The sequence below is a fragment of the Dipodomys spectabilis genome, unplaced genomic scaffold (genome assembly GCF_019054845.1).
Source record: "Dipodomys spectabilis isolate Male_0828 unplaced genomic scaffold, ASM1905484v1 ptg000081l, whole genome shotgun sequence".
In the NCBI taxonomy this organism is placed as follows: Eukaryota; Metazoa; Chordata; class Mammalia; order Rodentia; family Heteromyidae; genus Dipodomys; species Dipodomys spectabilis.
In genome coordinates, this window is record NW_024870758.1 from 1,204,880 (window position 1) to 1,221,217 (window position 16,338).

At 42.1% G+C, this 16,338-nt stretch overlaps 1 protein-coding gene across 1 annotated transcript in view; it reads right to left on the bottom strand.

Annotated features, from left to right (window-relative positions):
- Nucleotides 1–16,338, bottom strand: part of Tmem163 (transmembrane protein 163) — a 220,282-nt gene that overhangs the window by 8,009 nt on the left and 195,935 nt on the right. Inside the window, exon 6 of the mRNA XM_042683511.1 lies at nt 2,423–2,534. Within this exon, the coding sequence (XP_042539445.1) occupies nt 2,423–2,534 (112 nt within the window). The remainder of the gene's footprint in view (nt 1–2,422; nt 2,535–16,338) is intronic.

Sequence of the window (16,338 nt, forward strand, 5' to 3'; positions counted from 1 at the left end):
AAGCTTTGGTTTCAAGTGGGCCAAAGGCTTCCTTAGCCGAAGCTGAAAGGTGGCATGTGACAAAGGTGGATGGAACCAGCAGGCCCAGCCACAAGTGGCCCTTGAGAACTAATTCTGAGTGCTGTTTGTCCAACGGTGCTCAAGAGTGCTGGGCACAGCAGGATCCACTGGCCCTTGGGTGACACTGTACGTGGATGTTTTGAGTGACTATGGATGCAGCACTAAACCTCGGTGGACACCACACGGACTGAGGCACTGCTATGAAATGCCCCGTCCTGGGTCCCCACATGAGGTCCAGAACACCAAGATCTCCAACGGTGAGGCTCTGATCCACTAACACCCCCCCCCAACCATATTTGATGACATCAGACTAGGAGTGGCCACTGCCTAAAGACTAGGACCCCTAGTTTTGCATTGAGGATGTCAGATCATGGAACCCTTCAGGCCTGTTCAAAGGAAGTCCCACCTGCATCCACTGGCCCAGGTGATGCTCTCCCCAAGCAGGTCTCTTTTTGCCTTCTGGAGCAACAATGCTGCAGGGGTAAGGGAGCGAATGCAATGGTGGGAACATGGATGGGGCAGATACTTAGTCCTAGGCTCAGTCCCCACATAGATGCATCACCTGGGTTCCTTGTCCCACAGCAGCCCAGCTCCTCACACAGCAAGGCAACAGAGTGGGGCAGGATGAGGAGTCAGCCCGTGCTATGTTCACCAACCTCTACTATTTGGATAAGAGGGGCCTCTGCATGGCCATTCTCCAGTCCAAACTACAACCACCAGCCACCCATCCGCTCTGCCTTCAGATTTCTCACATATGAAAATGAGATTCAGGAGGGGAAATTGTTCTGTGCTGGGCACTGGTGGCTCACACCTGTAATCCTAGCTACTAAGGAGGCTGAGATCTGAGGACCATAGTTAAAAGCCATCCCAGGCAAGAAAAAATCCTGAGACTCATCTCCATTTAAAAGCCAGAAGTGGAGCTGTGGAAGTGATAGTATGTTAGCCTTGAGTGGGAAAAAAAAGGTAATGCCCAGGGGACAAACAAGTTGTTTAAGGATTCAGGTGGACCTGTTGCAACAATGAGAAGTACAAAATGTCATGTCAAAACCAGCTTTACAACGTCGGGGGGGGGGGGGGGGAGTATGATTGGGTGGGGGGGAGGGGGGAGGCTGGGAAGGGAGGTGAAGGGTAAACAAAGGAGGAGGCTGCAATGCTTGGTAAGAAATGTATGCATTATCCTGCCCATGTAATTGTAACCCCTCTGTACAGTATGTTCTCAAATAAAATAAAATAAAATTTAAAAAAAAAAAAAAAAGGTAATGCCCAGGCCCTGAGTTCAAGAGCCCCACAACCAACATAATAAATAAATAAATAAATAAAATGAATAAACAAATAATCTTAACCTGTAATCCTTGTATTTGGAAGGCTGTGACAGAAAGAATTTTGTGTTTGAGGCCAACCTGAGCTACAAATCATCATCATCATCATCATCATCATCATCATCATCATCATCATCATCATCATCATCATCATCCAGCTAACCATTTCTGCTTATCTTATGCAATATATTCCAAACTTCTACTCTTAACTTCTCACTACTTTATTCTTAGAGTCTGCACATGCTGGGGAATGAATAAAATTAAAATGGCGAAACCACTGACTACTGTTCGCAAGATCTCTAGTTTGGAGTTTGCACTTTTCCCTGCATTCACACACCTTATGTGGTCAGGCCAAAGGCCTATGTAAGCACTTTTCTGCTTGGTTTGAGTTTTGAGCAGAGAACACAGGGATGGCTTCCCCAGAGCAGGCAGTCACCTGGCAACTTCAGCCTGGTAATCGAACTCCAATGTGAACTGCTCACTAAGCATTCAGGAAAAGAAACATGGAGAATTACGGGAAGCATTTGCAGAGTCCAGAAAAGGCGCTTGCCTTTTATTTGGAACAATCTGCATGAAATCTGAGATTCTAGGGAGCCCTTTGTACTTCATTATGAAGAAGCTGGGACTCCTGAGCCTCTATTAGGGAGTAGAGGATTAAAGGGGCAGCATTAAGAGCTTGCCATGTGTGTGTGTGTGTGTGTGTCTGTGTCTGTGTCTGTGTGTGTGTCTGTGTGTGTGTCTGTGTGTGTGTCTGTGTGTGTGTCTGTGTGTAGTGGGATTTAAGCTCAGGACCTCTTGCTTGGCTCTTTTACTGAAGGCCGGCTCTCTAACCACTTGAGCCAACACTCTACTTCCAAAAAGGGGCTTCAAGAAGAGTTTATTAAACTCAGGAATACCTGTAACCTGTACCCTGAGATCATAAAACACGTTAAACAGGTTGGGATAGATGAATTCTAAATTGTTCAGCTCTATTGCAACACAAAGTAGCTAAAAGTGGCCCAAAAACTGAGCCCCAAGGTCAGGCCCACACAGCCCTTACTCACCATCGGTTATGAGTGCTCTGCTGGTCAAAACCTTCCCGAGCATAAACTTCAGAACTGCCAAGATGCTGCACAGGATCCCACTTAAAATGGAGACACTGAACAGGAAATCATCCTAGAAGAGAAAATTTCAACAGTTTACCTCCTGCTTCAGCAGCATCATATGTAAACCACTTGCCTTAAAGGTCAGTCAGCTATGATTAATAATTAGTCAAATGTGCTGCCACCAGGTTGGGGTGTGCTACCTGCTTTTATTTATATATGATTTAGAAAAGATGATCAGAAACAGGTATCAGATTTATATTTACTTACAAAACCACTACATATTTTTTTCCTCTCCTTGTAGGAGATTCACTGTCAAGCCATTCTGCTAAAATAAGCAATCACTGATTGATAACAAAGTCAGTCCGAATAGTAAAACATGGTATCTATTAGTTTCCCACAAATAATTCACAAAGCAGTTGAGAACTTTGGATCCTAGCACTTGACCAAGAACCACATCACACACAGAGACAACTGAAGTAGCTAGCCACAGGGTCAGTTATGGCTGGAGCTACTTAAAATTCTATTTTCCCCCGTAAGTCACACAATTGAGATTTCAAATATAGCCTTCAAGGTGAAAAAAAAATGGCATCTAAAAATACAGTCTGCTATTGACGTGATCTTAACACTTCCTGTAGGTTGTTACCTTAGGTTTGCAAGCAAGTGAGTCACATCTGCAAAGAAAGCCAGCACCGCTATCTCTGACATCAGGCCCACTGAACTCCCACACCTCACTCCCCTGAGACACAGACTCCAGGTTCTCCAGCATTAAAATGCAGCCGCCAGCAGAAATCCAAGATGGCATCATATATCCACAGAGGCAGGATCCTCCTTCAGCATCTTAATAAATTCACTAACCTTAGTGACAGGAGCTGGGAAAAAGGAGACAGCCTGTTTCTCTGGGCTTCAAACTGAACAGAATCATTTGAAGCATCACCTCCATGGAAACAGATATCTGCATCATGGCAAAATAGCTCCTCATAAATACAGATTGATGGTGCTGGTGATTTAAACAACATACGTTCACAAATTCTTTGGTATTTCTTCCTTCAGGACGGGGGGCGGGGGGGGGGGGGTGTGAGTAAAAGGGGGAATCAATACTCTCAACCTACTGTCTTTCCTTGAGTAAGGGCTGGACTGGGTTGACTTAAAGCAAGCAAACAAATAAAATAGAACATGGAAAGGAGAAAAGAGTAACTTTATATACAACCTAGCCAGATGATCAAGGTTAATATCACATTTGTATTGTGATGTCAATGGCCTGTTGTATCATATGACAAGGACAATATGCATACATGGTGTTCTGCCTCCAGATCTATAAACTCCATTTAATCATGAAAAAATATCAGATAAAACCAAACTGAGGGACATGCTCCAAAATACCTGACCACAACTCGTCAAGGTCATGGAAGACAAAGAATAACCAACAAACTGCCACAGATTGGAGGGTGGAGAAGAGGTGACAGCTAAATGTAAATGTGGTATCCTATACCAGATCCAGAAACAGGAAAAAGTCATCAGTAGAAATACTGGGGAAATCAAAACAGAGTCTATAGTTTTGTCAATAAAGTGCTGTGAACTCAGTATGGATAAAAGGGTATGGTTATGGAGGTAGAGTAATGGAGGGCAGTTTGATGAAAGGTATAGGAAAATGAGTGTACTAGCTTCATTACTCTCCTATAAGTTTACCATTATTTTAAATGTATAATTTATTTTTCAAATTATCAGTCAGGCTGATCCAAACCAGTTCTCTTGGTGAATTCTGAGTCCTTCTAAACAATACCGTGGAGGACCCAAAACTCCCAAGTTCCCAAAGTTCCCATTGGGAATTCAGCCTAATTACAGGAGATGACCCCCACAGACAATCAAGTAAGCATAGGATCTGAATGAAATGGTGGAATGGTACTTGGAGGAGGAGGTGATTGCACCTCAGTGAAGTAGAATGCATTCAGTGAATTTCCTTATAGAAAAGAACTCACAGAATCACACATTGTCTCTTCCCATAGGATACAGCAAGAAGACAGCCACCTATGAAGTAGACCCCCTCTAGATACTGAATCTGCTGGTCCTTTGATCTTTGTTTTCAAGCCTCCAGATCTATAATGAACAGCACATCCGTAAGCCTACGTTAGGGTTTGGATCTCAGTTGAAGTCAGCCTGGGAAAATAGTCCTTGAAACTCCCCACTTGGACAAATAAAAAGCTGCTCAGAGGGGAAGCATCTTTCACCTCAGTTATGGGAGAAGCATAGGGGAGGATCATGATCCAGGCTAGCCTAGGCAAAAGGCAAGACTCTATTTAAAAAAAAAAATCACTACAACAAAAAGACTGGGGATCCTGGCTCAAATGGTAGAGCACATGCCTAGCAAATACAAGGTCCTAAATTGAAACCAAAACTGTGGAAGAAAAAGGAGGGAAGGATTCCCACTAGTATCCTGTTATAGAATCCAAAGCAAAATAAGACCAGTCAGTAAGGAATTACATATCAACACAGTTCTAGTTTTCTCAAGGCATTGAAAAGCTGAGGGACCCTCTCTTCCCCCAAGTTGCCACCCTTGCCCTTGGGAGTCATCTCCTCTGGCTGCCACCCCTGGGAGCTCACTTCTGAAGGCAAGGAGGGGGGAGGGGGGAGGTTGGTTTATTTCCTTTCCACCACAGCCAGCCTGCCACAAGCCAACTTCCCACCACATGTCAGAGCCAGATTCTGGCAAAGAGACATGGGGAATTTATCACCTAGGGAAGAATAATGTCAGAAAGACTAGAAGACTAGATTCAGCAGGGTTTTTTTTTTTGGGGGGGGGGGGGGGAGGAGGCAAAGTATTTGGGAGCCTCCTTCTGAGAAGCTTAATCTTAGAGAAAACATCCACAGGGTAGATGGCCTGAGGTCCACCCTGGAAGACAAGGCTGGGCTACTGACAGAAATAAGTGGAAACATCAGGCAGTGATTAAAAGACACCAAAGTGAGCCCCATTTACTATCTGTGAGACCTTCAGGCAATCTCTCTTCCTCTCTCCTTTCCTCCCTTACTCTCCCCACCCCATGTCACCCATTGTAATGTAGAAAAAATATAAATATTAGAAGTACTAGCCGAGGCAGCCTTATGCCATGTGCATGGAGCTCAGCTGGAACTTTTGCTAGGATTTTCTTTCTAAATACTTCCAAGTTTAAGTTGGCCCCTAAGACACCTGCATTAGTCCCTGAAGGTCCCTAAAGGAACTGCTGTAGCTCAGGTGATGGGCAGGCCTACCTTGGAAGAGGGAAAGCTGCCGCAGACGCCTAGTTCCTCTTCTGCTCAACCTCTTCTTTCATGTCAATAAAAAGGAGCTTCAATAGGAGCCCTTCTGTGACTGCCTCAGGTCTTGAGCCAGACCTGTGGCAGCTCCAGAGCAAGGAGACCAACTTCCTAACAGGTCACAGAGGCTAAGACAGGGAGGGTCAGATGTAAAAAGTAACAGGATGCCTCATTTATGGCCTGGTAACCATCTTTGCATGTTCCTAAACCATAAAAAAGAGGGGAGCACATTTCCTTGTTTCATACTCAGATGCACTATGATCAGCACTCTGATTTTTCACTGTTCTCTTCATTGAACAATAGAAAAAAGGGCAAACATGTTTAAGGAAATTACCACTAATTCAAAGCCAAAGTCAAACACATGCTAAAGGTAAATACTACTATATGTTAATTCTGGTATACTCCTTTATACTTGGAATAGTAAAAGCCGTGTGTGTGTGTGTGTGTGTGTGTGTGTGTGTGTGTGTGTGTGTGTGTTGTGGGGCTTGAACTCAGGGCCTGGTATTGTCCTTGAGTTTTTTGTTTTGTTTTTTGCTCAAGGCTAGTGCTCTACCAGTTTGAGCCATAGCTCCACTGGTGGTTAATTGGAGATAAGAGTCTCACAGACTTTCCTGTCCAGTCTCACATATAACCCTAAGTAGCTAGGTTTATAAGCATGAGCACCTGGCAGCAACAGTCTTTTTAAACTAATTCCAGACCTTAAAACTATATGAACTATATGAAAAAAAAAATTAAATCTCAGAGATTTTTAGGGCACCATTACTAAGACATAATTCAGCTTATATACATTGTCATAATGTATATATTAGTTACTAGTTTGAGGTAGAGAAAAAAAATTAAACCACAGTAATTACACAGCTTAAGGACAGAAGCTTAGAGATCACAATAGAGCAAGATCCCAGATGTCTGACTTTAAGTCATCAATGTCTCCAGATTTCTTTCCACTCCCTTATCTAGACTTCCTTCAAGTGTTTCCTGTTCTATTAAGTACCTATTAAGTATATAAGTACTTTCCTGCTCTATTAAGTACCTCTATTAAGTCTGGAGCCTGGAACTAGCAAGATCAAGTACAAGTAGAGTCAGTGTTTGGAGAGGTCCGCTTGTGCCTTACAGATGGCACTGTCTAGCTTGTCCTCACATGGTTGAGAAGGTCAATGGCACTTTCTAGGGCCTCTTCTCTAAAGGCACTAATCCACTCACAAGGGCTTTGCCCTTCAAACCTAATCAATTCCCAAAAGTCTCACCTAACACTATCACTATGGGCCTTAGTATTTTACCATATGAATTCAAGGGGACACATGTTCAGACCACAACAATTCTAAATAAAAGTCTGGAACATAGCGTAGAACAACTAAGTCAGGAAAGTCATTTCCGAGCAAGTAGAAGGCAGGGGGAAAAAAAGAGAACTCACTGGAGTTCTAATGATCACCTGGAGGTTGGAATGCACCTTGGAGTGGAAGAAACACACACATATACTCACCCCTGGCTCTAAGATATTAGACATGAGCTGAGTATGACCATTTCCTCCACCACCTGCCAGGAATGGTATAGGCAGGCAAAGCCTGAATACAGCAGCTCTCCCCATGCTGAGCAAAACCTGCCTTTCCTGGACAGCAGCCTATAGTCCCCTGGTAGGGACTCAGTGTTTATGTCTATCCAAAGTGGCTATGTTGAATTCTAATCCCCTGGGTGATGGTTTGAGGAGGTGGAACTTTGGGGGATGACTAAGTCATGAGGATGGAGGATCACTTCATGTAAGGGATTAGTGATCTTCTACCTAAAGAGACCTTAGAGGTTCTACCCGCCTTTCCCATAAAGATACCACATACAAGAGGCTCCTACGAATCGGGAAGCAGGCACTCCCAGATGCTGATCTGTCGGTACCTTGGACTTCCCAACCTCTTGAACTATGAGAAACAAATGTCTGCTGTTGATGAGTCTCTGTGTCTAAAATGCAGGACAGCTCAGGAGAAGCCACCTCAGCCTACTCCAGATGCCAGTCCAAATGCTACTCCAGGTAACAGGTGACAGGAGCCAATGATCAGTCCATCTGAGTGACAAGTTCTTTTCAAGAATCGGTCTCTCATTTCCAACTTCACTGGTCCCACAGTGTGAAAAATGATACCTTAGCCTGATGAAACAAACTTCTTATACATGGCTTCCAAGAACTGATGGGTTCCAGGGGTACAAAAAACTTCATATCCCAAACTCTGGTCTATGCCAAGGTGAATCTTGTCTAACCTAAGGGAATAACTCCTGGAGACATATACACCTAAGGCTGGACCACCAGACTAGACTGATAGCTGAGAAAAATCCCTTCTGCATAAATAGGAAGTGATTTTTAAAACACACTGGAAAAAAGATATAGGAAGCATCTAACCCATGCTGCAATGAGGAAACTGAAGCCTGGGGAAAAGGGATGGTTCCAACCCAAACAGCAAAGGGATACATGGTAGCAGAGTTGTGTTCCAAGCTCAGAACATTCCACCAACTAGCTTTCCCTCTCAGCCTGGCACCACCTACCTTTCCATTTGCCTCAGCCCAGGTCAGAATGTGGTTGAAAGCCTCAGGTCTAATTTTAGGACCTGAAGTTAATTAGCAAGGAGCTAATAAAAACTGATCTGGGTGAGGATTCTTCTGCTGATGTGTGATATTTGTTATTGTTTGCTAGCTCTGGGGACGTTGGTCAGCTAGACCAGAGCCTCAGTCAGCTTTTCTCTTAGAAGACACAGGATCCCTGCGCTATCCCACTGATAGTCTGGTGAGCTGGTAAATGAGAGTCTCCGTGAACTGCTATACAGTGATAGGATAAGATCATTGCCAGCTCTTCTCAGAAAAGCCAAACCCAACCAAAGCAACTGGATAGAGTTGATCCCCTTGCTTTCCCCTCTCATCACTCTGCCTCCTCTTTCATTCTGCTGCAACCAGCCAACCTGGCTTTCTACTTGTTATACCAATATGTAACCTGCTGGCTTGGCATATGCTGTCCTTCTGTCTCAAAGTTCCACATGTCCATCCAGCTAATAACCTTTCTTCTGTTTTCTTTTTTTCTTCTTTCCCTTCTCCTCATTCCTCTCTCCTCTCTCCTTTGTCCACGCTCTTCCTCCCCAAAAGCACCTTCTTAATGAGGTAGTCTGATGTAATAAATGTAATATCTCCTCATCTTGCGGGCGCCGGTGCTTCACGCCTGTAATCCTAGCTACTCAGGAGGCTGAGATCTGAGGATCACGGTTCAAAGCCAGCCCGGGCAGGAAACTCTGTGAGATTCTTTTTTTTTTTTTATTTTTTTGTCGGGCATGGGGCTTGAACTCTGGGCCTGGGCGCTGTCCCTCAGCTCTTCAGCTCAAGGCGAGCGCTCTACCACTTGAGCTACAGCGCCACTTCCAGTTTTCTAGTGGTTTATTGGAGATAGGAGTCTCACAGTCTTTCCTGCCTGGGCTGGCTTTGAGCCGCGATTCTCAGATCTCAGCCTCCTGAGTAACTAGGATTACAGGCGTGAGCCACGGGCGCCTGGCTCTCTGTGAGATTCTTATCTCCAATTAATCACCAGAAAATCAAAAGTGGGGCTGTGACTCAAGTGGTAGAGTGCTCCCCTTGAGCTGAAGAGCTGAGGGACAGTGCCCAGGCCCAGAGTTCAAGCCCCACAACCGACAAAAAAAAAAATCTCACCTCCTAATTTTTTTTTACTGTTACTTTTCTTAATACATGTGCTTAGAGTGAGAAAGTATTAAAACCGAAAACAGACTAGTCACATGCAGGTATGATCATATCACTATCACAGAAAGTTATAATGCATAGTACTGATTTAGAAGCAAATTATATTTTGCCCTGTGAACTTGAGATAAAGCAGTTAGTAGAGACGGGTATAGACAAGTACTAAGACAGGAGGGACTAGAGATCACAACAAGACCAATGGTCTGAAAATAAAAAAGTAGTTAGACAAAACAAATCACAAGTCTTGATTAATACTCTGCCTTCCAAGTGTACCTAGGGACTTGGGTTTAAAAAACTATTATATACCTTCTTAACTGATATATAATTAACATGCAATAAATATAAAGACTTGAGAGGTTCTGTTTGATTAATTCTGTCAATGTAGTGATAATCTACATAACTATCCACAAAGCAAAACACAAAAACATTTACTTTACCCCAGAACCATCCCTCATATCTCTTTCTCAGTGCTATAACTGCAGTCACTACAGATTAATCTCTTCTATTTTTTAAATTTTATACAAGTGCAGTACACATTTTTAATCTGGCTTCTTTTGTTACCTTTTTGAGATTCACCCATGATGTTTTATAGTTTGTGGTCCTGGAATCATATTCTAAGGATCTGTTTCATTGCTCTCCTCATGAAAGGATTTTTATAATTCAGTCTAAGTGCCTCCAGCTGATATCGTGCTTTTTTATTTAAATTATCAGTGGAGATGAATAATTGTTGATGCAAGGAACAGGTAAAGAAATTGGAGGGAAGCTGACAGGATCTGTGACCGTTAATCTTGATTGGCAATTTGGTTATATTAAATACCTAGGGTGTGTTTGTGATTGAGTTTCCAAAGACAATTAGATCAGGAGGGCTCAGTCCTCGGCGAATGCTCACATCCCTTGATGGATTTATAATATGAGACATTACTGGGAGGTGGTAAGAGGTAGAAGGTGGGGCCTAGTTAGAAGTAGGTCACTAGGGCATATCCTTGAAGGCTACCTTGCCCTTGCCCTGTCTGCCATGAGGTAAAGAAGCCCCCCTAGTGCTTATTCTGCTGCAACAACGTTCTGTCCAAGGGAATGAGGCCAAGAAAACATGGACTGAACCCTCTGAAACTTGGAGTAAAATAAACCTCTTCCTCTTTTAAGTGTCTGTGACATACATTCTATTATAACACAGCTTAAAAATGTTGAAAATGATAATACAGGGTCTAATCCTCTTTCCTTACTAAGGATCTAATCCTCTCTCCTTACTAAGATGACTATCTCCTTTCACGAGATGAACCTTTAGATCAAAAGATCAGAGAAATATGGGAGGATCTGCTATGACAACTTTCACTGAGGTCTAAGACAGGCTCCAAGATCAAGGGTCTAATTGTTATGCAGGATCTCAGTTGTCAGGCTATATCTAGTGCTTTGTCCAACTTGCTAGGGCCAATAACCCCACCAACTCCTCCTAGTATACCCACCCAATGTCCCATCCACCAACATGAAGAGGAAATACAAGTTGCTATTTATAAATCCCATTCCATCTTCCAACGGATTCTTAGATTCATATCAAGTGGCCTGCCCCTGATTCCAGCTAGTCACCAGCCTGCAGCCATTTCTAACATTGTGACCAATTTTTCATCCTCCATCACCATCCCCGTTTTCCCACCCATCCTCATCCCAAGGCACTTGGATTTTTGATACTACTCTCAGGAAAACCTTATGTACAAATGATTTTTTCCTCAGAAGCACCAATTGCCACCTGCTATGTTAAGTTTATACCTTGTTAGAGGTAACACCTGCAGTTTGGCCACTGACACCAGACAGAGACCAGCCTGAAAACCCAATCACCCTCCTCCCACACCCCACCCTGCTTTCCTGCTTATGAGGCATGAGGCAGCAAGCAGGGAATCTGGATGCTTGCTTGCTTATGCCTGCAAAAAGGCGTCCTTCGCCTTTCTAATGAGGACAAATTTCAAACCATTCTGACACTACATGTGTTCGAGTATCACCCAGGGAAATGCTGGTGCTGGCTGAATAATAAATGAATATTGATTTATGGCCCCAGGTGAAATTAACAGTCACCCTTCATCCTCAACTTTTCATCACCACCCCTCCCCCACCCCAGCAGATGAAAAAGCTGGCAGATGTGGAGGAAATTACACCAAGCACGGGCCCGCAATTTCTCCCGGTTATTAAATCATATTGACAAATTACCATGGACTCCCATCCAATGGCTTCACAATATTTAAATGAGCATCAGACCATTTGGCTATTGGGGATGTCAGGCATTGATGTTTAGACAAGCAGATAAGACAGCCGGTGGGCAGTGAGGTCAGTAGAGGGTTTTCAGGACCCTGGGGATCCCCACCCTGGTATCTCCTGTTCGGTCTGACAGGTGATGCCCCTCCAATGTTATAAAGGAATCACCAAGTTGCTGAGGATGACAACAGGGTCACAGAAAACCACAGAGGAGATGCAGTGCTGTCAGCTGAGGGGAAATGGAGGCACTTTGAAGTGCGAGGATGTCCCTCTCCTGTGGAGCCTGACTCCTAGAAAATGAAGCATCAGTGGAATTGTAGTTGTGTGCTACATGATAAGGAATGTAAGAGTCTCTGCGCCAAGCACCTGATCCCTGAATGTCACCATGGAATCTGAGATGAGCCACTCTGGCTGGACTCTCACCTCCCTTCCCAGGTGGCCAGGGGCATTTAAAGAAAGTGAGCCCTCAGGGTTCCTTAAACACACACAAAGCAAAAGATCTCCTCTGCAATTTCCCAGAACACACAGACAATGCCATCCCTGAATTGGTTCCTTGTAAAGGAAGTAGCACTTCCTGGCTGCCTGCTTCTGCTCCCTGTGTTTGAACAGGAATTTTAGAAACTGACCTTGTTAAAAGTGTAACAGTATTTAAAGGCTGCTTTTACTAAAAGCACTCAATCTTACTTTGGCCTACAGATGTGTGATGGGTAATTATAAACAGAGTAAAAGCTTGGCATCTCTGCCTTCATGCTATATCTGTCTCCTTTGTTCAGGTTCCTCATTAAAGCTGCATACAGCCATGTTAATCATTTAAGAAGCATCTACATAACCCCTGGAATGCAAGACTGATTTGTCCTAAATTTACCTAACTTCTCTTGTCCCTCTTCAAGGCTGAAGACATCAGCTCTAACTGATAATAACCATACAACACCCAGTACAAACAAGAGAAGGTCTTAAGTAACAATTATATCAACTGATACTTTAATGCCCATTATAGATGAAATTCTTTTCTAAATACTAAAGAGGCAATTTGATTTTATTTTGGACATAATTGCAAGATTCCTGCTAGATGGAAATTATGACCTTAAACAGAGAGGTTTAGTCATCTCCCAAGAGTAAGGTCACCCAGCTAGGCTTGGACATTGTAGGCATTCTAATTCATACCTGTCCAATCTAGAATCCACTGCCCTTCGCATATAAAAATAGGCTGGTTCTTCTCAAATGTTGCCCAATGGCCCTGAATTTCAGTTTTTGCCAAATCAAAAGAACACATCATTCTAATTCACCATGCTAAGAGTGCCCTTTTATACAGTTGAAAATGCCTTAAAAGTCAGAAAAGTGTCTACGTAAAAATGGAGAATGAACTCAGCTTTTGCACGTCCACTTAATGGCAGCAAGGGATTTTTTTTTTTTTTAAAGGAATGACAAGGACAAAGAAATGAAGAGAAGTGATTTGTGTGAGCGGGCTAGGGAGAAGCTGGGCAGCAGCTGCATTCCTGGAACAGGGTGTGGCAGAGCCTCAGGGCAGAGGGGGAAGTAAATGGCTCCCTGTCAGGGAACAGCCCCAAAACGCAGGAATAGACACCACCTGCCATTTCTTGAATGGGGGTAAAATAGGTAGAGTAAAAGGGAGATGAATTGCCAACATCTTTAGAAAGCTCAGATCCTGTCACTACTCCATGTTGTTGGCTACTATTGTCAGAAAGAAACAACATTTTATCAGAGGCAGCGAAAGAGAGAGCTTCTGTTCAGACACTCAGGTGGTTCAGCTAAAAGCTGGGTAGAAGCAGTGAAAACAGGCGAATCAGGGAGCTTGCCTATTGCCCCAAAGGTGTGTCTAGCTCAAGAGAACAAAAAAAAAAAAAAAAGACTTCAAGTTCATATGACAAAAAAAATACATACTTACAAAGAAAACCAAATATATTAGGGTAAAGTTAGTAATGAGAAGTTCTTAAGTTTGGGGAGGAGAGCTGGCACTGGTGGCTACGCCTGTAATCCTAGCTACTACTCAAGGAGCTGAGATCTGAGGATCACAGTTCAAAGCTAGCCCAGGCAGAAAACTCCGTGAGACTCTTAGCTTAATAAACTACTTGGAAAAAACTGGAAGTGGCACTGTGGCTAGAACACTAGCTTTGAGCAAAAGAAGCTCAGGGACAATGCCCAAGCCCTAAGTTCAAGCCCTAGGACTGGCACCAAAAACAAAACAAAACAAAACAAAAAACAACTTGGGGGGATGATTTAGCTAATGTTAATGTATTAAATTATGAAATCTAACAGCAGACCTATTAAGAATAGTAATTTTAAGTTCTGACAAGCACAAATAGCATAATACCTGTCAAAAGTAATTTCAGATTAGAATTGTCTGATTTTTATTTGTGACAGTCATAGTGCTCTGGTATACTACTATAGCTCAATGCTTAATGTGTTTTTCTTGTGCCAGTCTTAAGGTTCGGATTCAGAACCTGGGCACTGCTCCTGAGCTCAAGGCTCACACTCTACCAACTTGAACCACAGCTCCACTTCCAGTTTTTTTTTTTTTTTTAGTAGTTAATTAGAGATTATAGTCTCACAGACTTTCTTGCTCAAGCTGGTTTCAAACCATGATCCTCAGGTCTCAGCCTCCTGAGCTAGAATTATAGGCATGAGCCATCAGTACCTGGCTCTTGCTTTAATTTCATGATTAAAGAAATGCTAAAATACTTAAAATGCTTAAATGAAAATAAAAACAAATTCTTCCCAATTCAAATTCACAGATCTCCTTAATTCCATCTGCAGACCCAAATGCCAGTGTAATAAATCCTAACAGTAGAATTAAGGTCATGTTCAGTACACATCACACATACATAATCATATAGTCTTCTTTTCCAACAGCCATCAGACTTTTGGGAAACTATCTAATTTGAAAAACAGAAATCAAAACAAATAAAAATAAGTATCATTTAGAAAAAAATATGTGAAGAAAAAGGAAATGTTTTAACATTGTTGCTAACATCAGAAAACAAATATTGTATTACTGGGATGAGAAAAGGATGCCATTAAGAACATATAAATAAAAGTAAAGTATAACAGAAATGAACAGCCCAATAAAAGCCTAAGGAGCTAAAGTAGGTGATGTTTATTTTTTTTAAAGACAAAAATTAAAGCATAAGGAAACAAAGGAGAAACAAAAGAATGGGTCTAGATAGTTCAAATTTCAATAACAGGAAATCAAAAAAGCAAAAAAAAATTAAGATAATTTCAAGGAATCTCTTATGAATATAGAACATGAATTGCATAAGAGTTAAAGTACCTAGCTAAATATAGAAAAAAGAAAGGATGGGAGGAAGGATGGAAGGAAGGAAGGAAGGAAGGAAGGAAGGAAGGAAGGAAGGAAAGAAGGACGATAGGCAAGCAGGCTATCAAGTGAGCAAGTGCACAAGTGTGCGATAGAATAGAATTTGACACTAGATACTGAAAGATTTATAATGATTGAGACTGACATCAGGAAAGCAACTCCATTTGTAATAGCTTCAAAAAAAAAAAAAAAAACCCTAAGAATTAACTTAACCAAAGATGTGAAGGATCTCTATTATGAAAACTTTAAAAATCTAAAATATGAAATTAAAGCAGATTTAAGGAAATGGAAAAACTTTTTATGCTCCTGAATTAGAAGCTTAACATCATGGCAATATTGCCTAAAGCTATTTATAAATGTAATGCAATACTCATCAAAATCCCAACTACATTCTTCAATTATACAGAAAAAGTAATCTAAAAATTCTAATAAAAGACTCCAAATAGCTAAAACAATCCTTATCAGGAAGAACAGTGTTGGTAGAATATCAATATCAAACTTAAACTCTAGTACAAAGGCATAGTAATATAAATAGCTTGGTACTAACACAAAATAGGCCTGAGGACCAATGGAAAGGAATAGAAGACCCAGAAATGAACCCACAGACCTATGGCCTAATATTCAATAAGGGAGCCAAAAACAACATATAGTGTTGGCATGCAGAAAACAGAAGCCAGATCCTTATCTATAACTCTGCACCAGAATCAATTCATAATGGATCAGAGACCTCAATGGAAGGCCAGATACCCTGAAAATATTACAGGAAAGGGTAAGAGAAACGCTAGGGCTCCTAGGCATGGATCGAAACTTCTTAAATAAAGATCCAGAATCATAACAAACCAAAGAAAGCTAGATAAATGGGATTGCATCAAACTGAAGAGATTCTGCATGGCAAAGGACATAGCTAGCAAGATAAATAGAAAGCCCACACAATGGGAGAAGACTTTTAGTGGCTATATATCAGACAAGGGCCTCATATCTAAAATATACTTATAGATCAAAAAATTAATCCCCACAAAAAAACCCTCAAAAACTAACAACCCAATTAATAAATGGGCTAAAGACTTAAAGAGGGACTTCTCAAAAGAAGTAAGAATGGCCAATAGACACATAAAGAAATGTTCAAAATCTCCGGTTATACAAGAAATGCAAATCAAAACAACATTGAGATTCCACCTCACCCCAGTTAGAATGGCCATTATCAAGAAAACTAACAATAACAGAGGCTGGCAGGGATGTGGCCAAAAAGGAACTCTATTGCACTGTTGGTAGAAATGTGAACTTGTTCAACCAC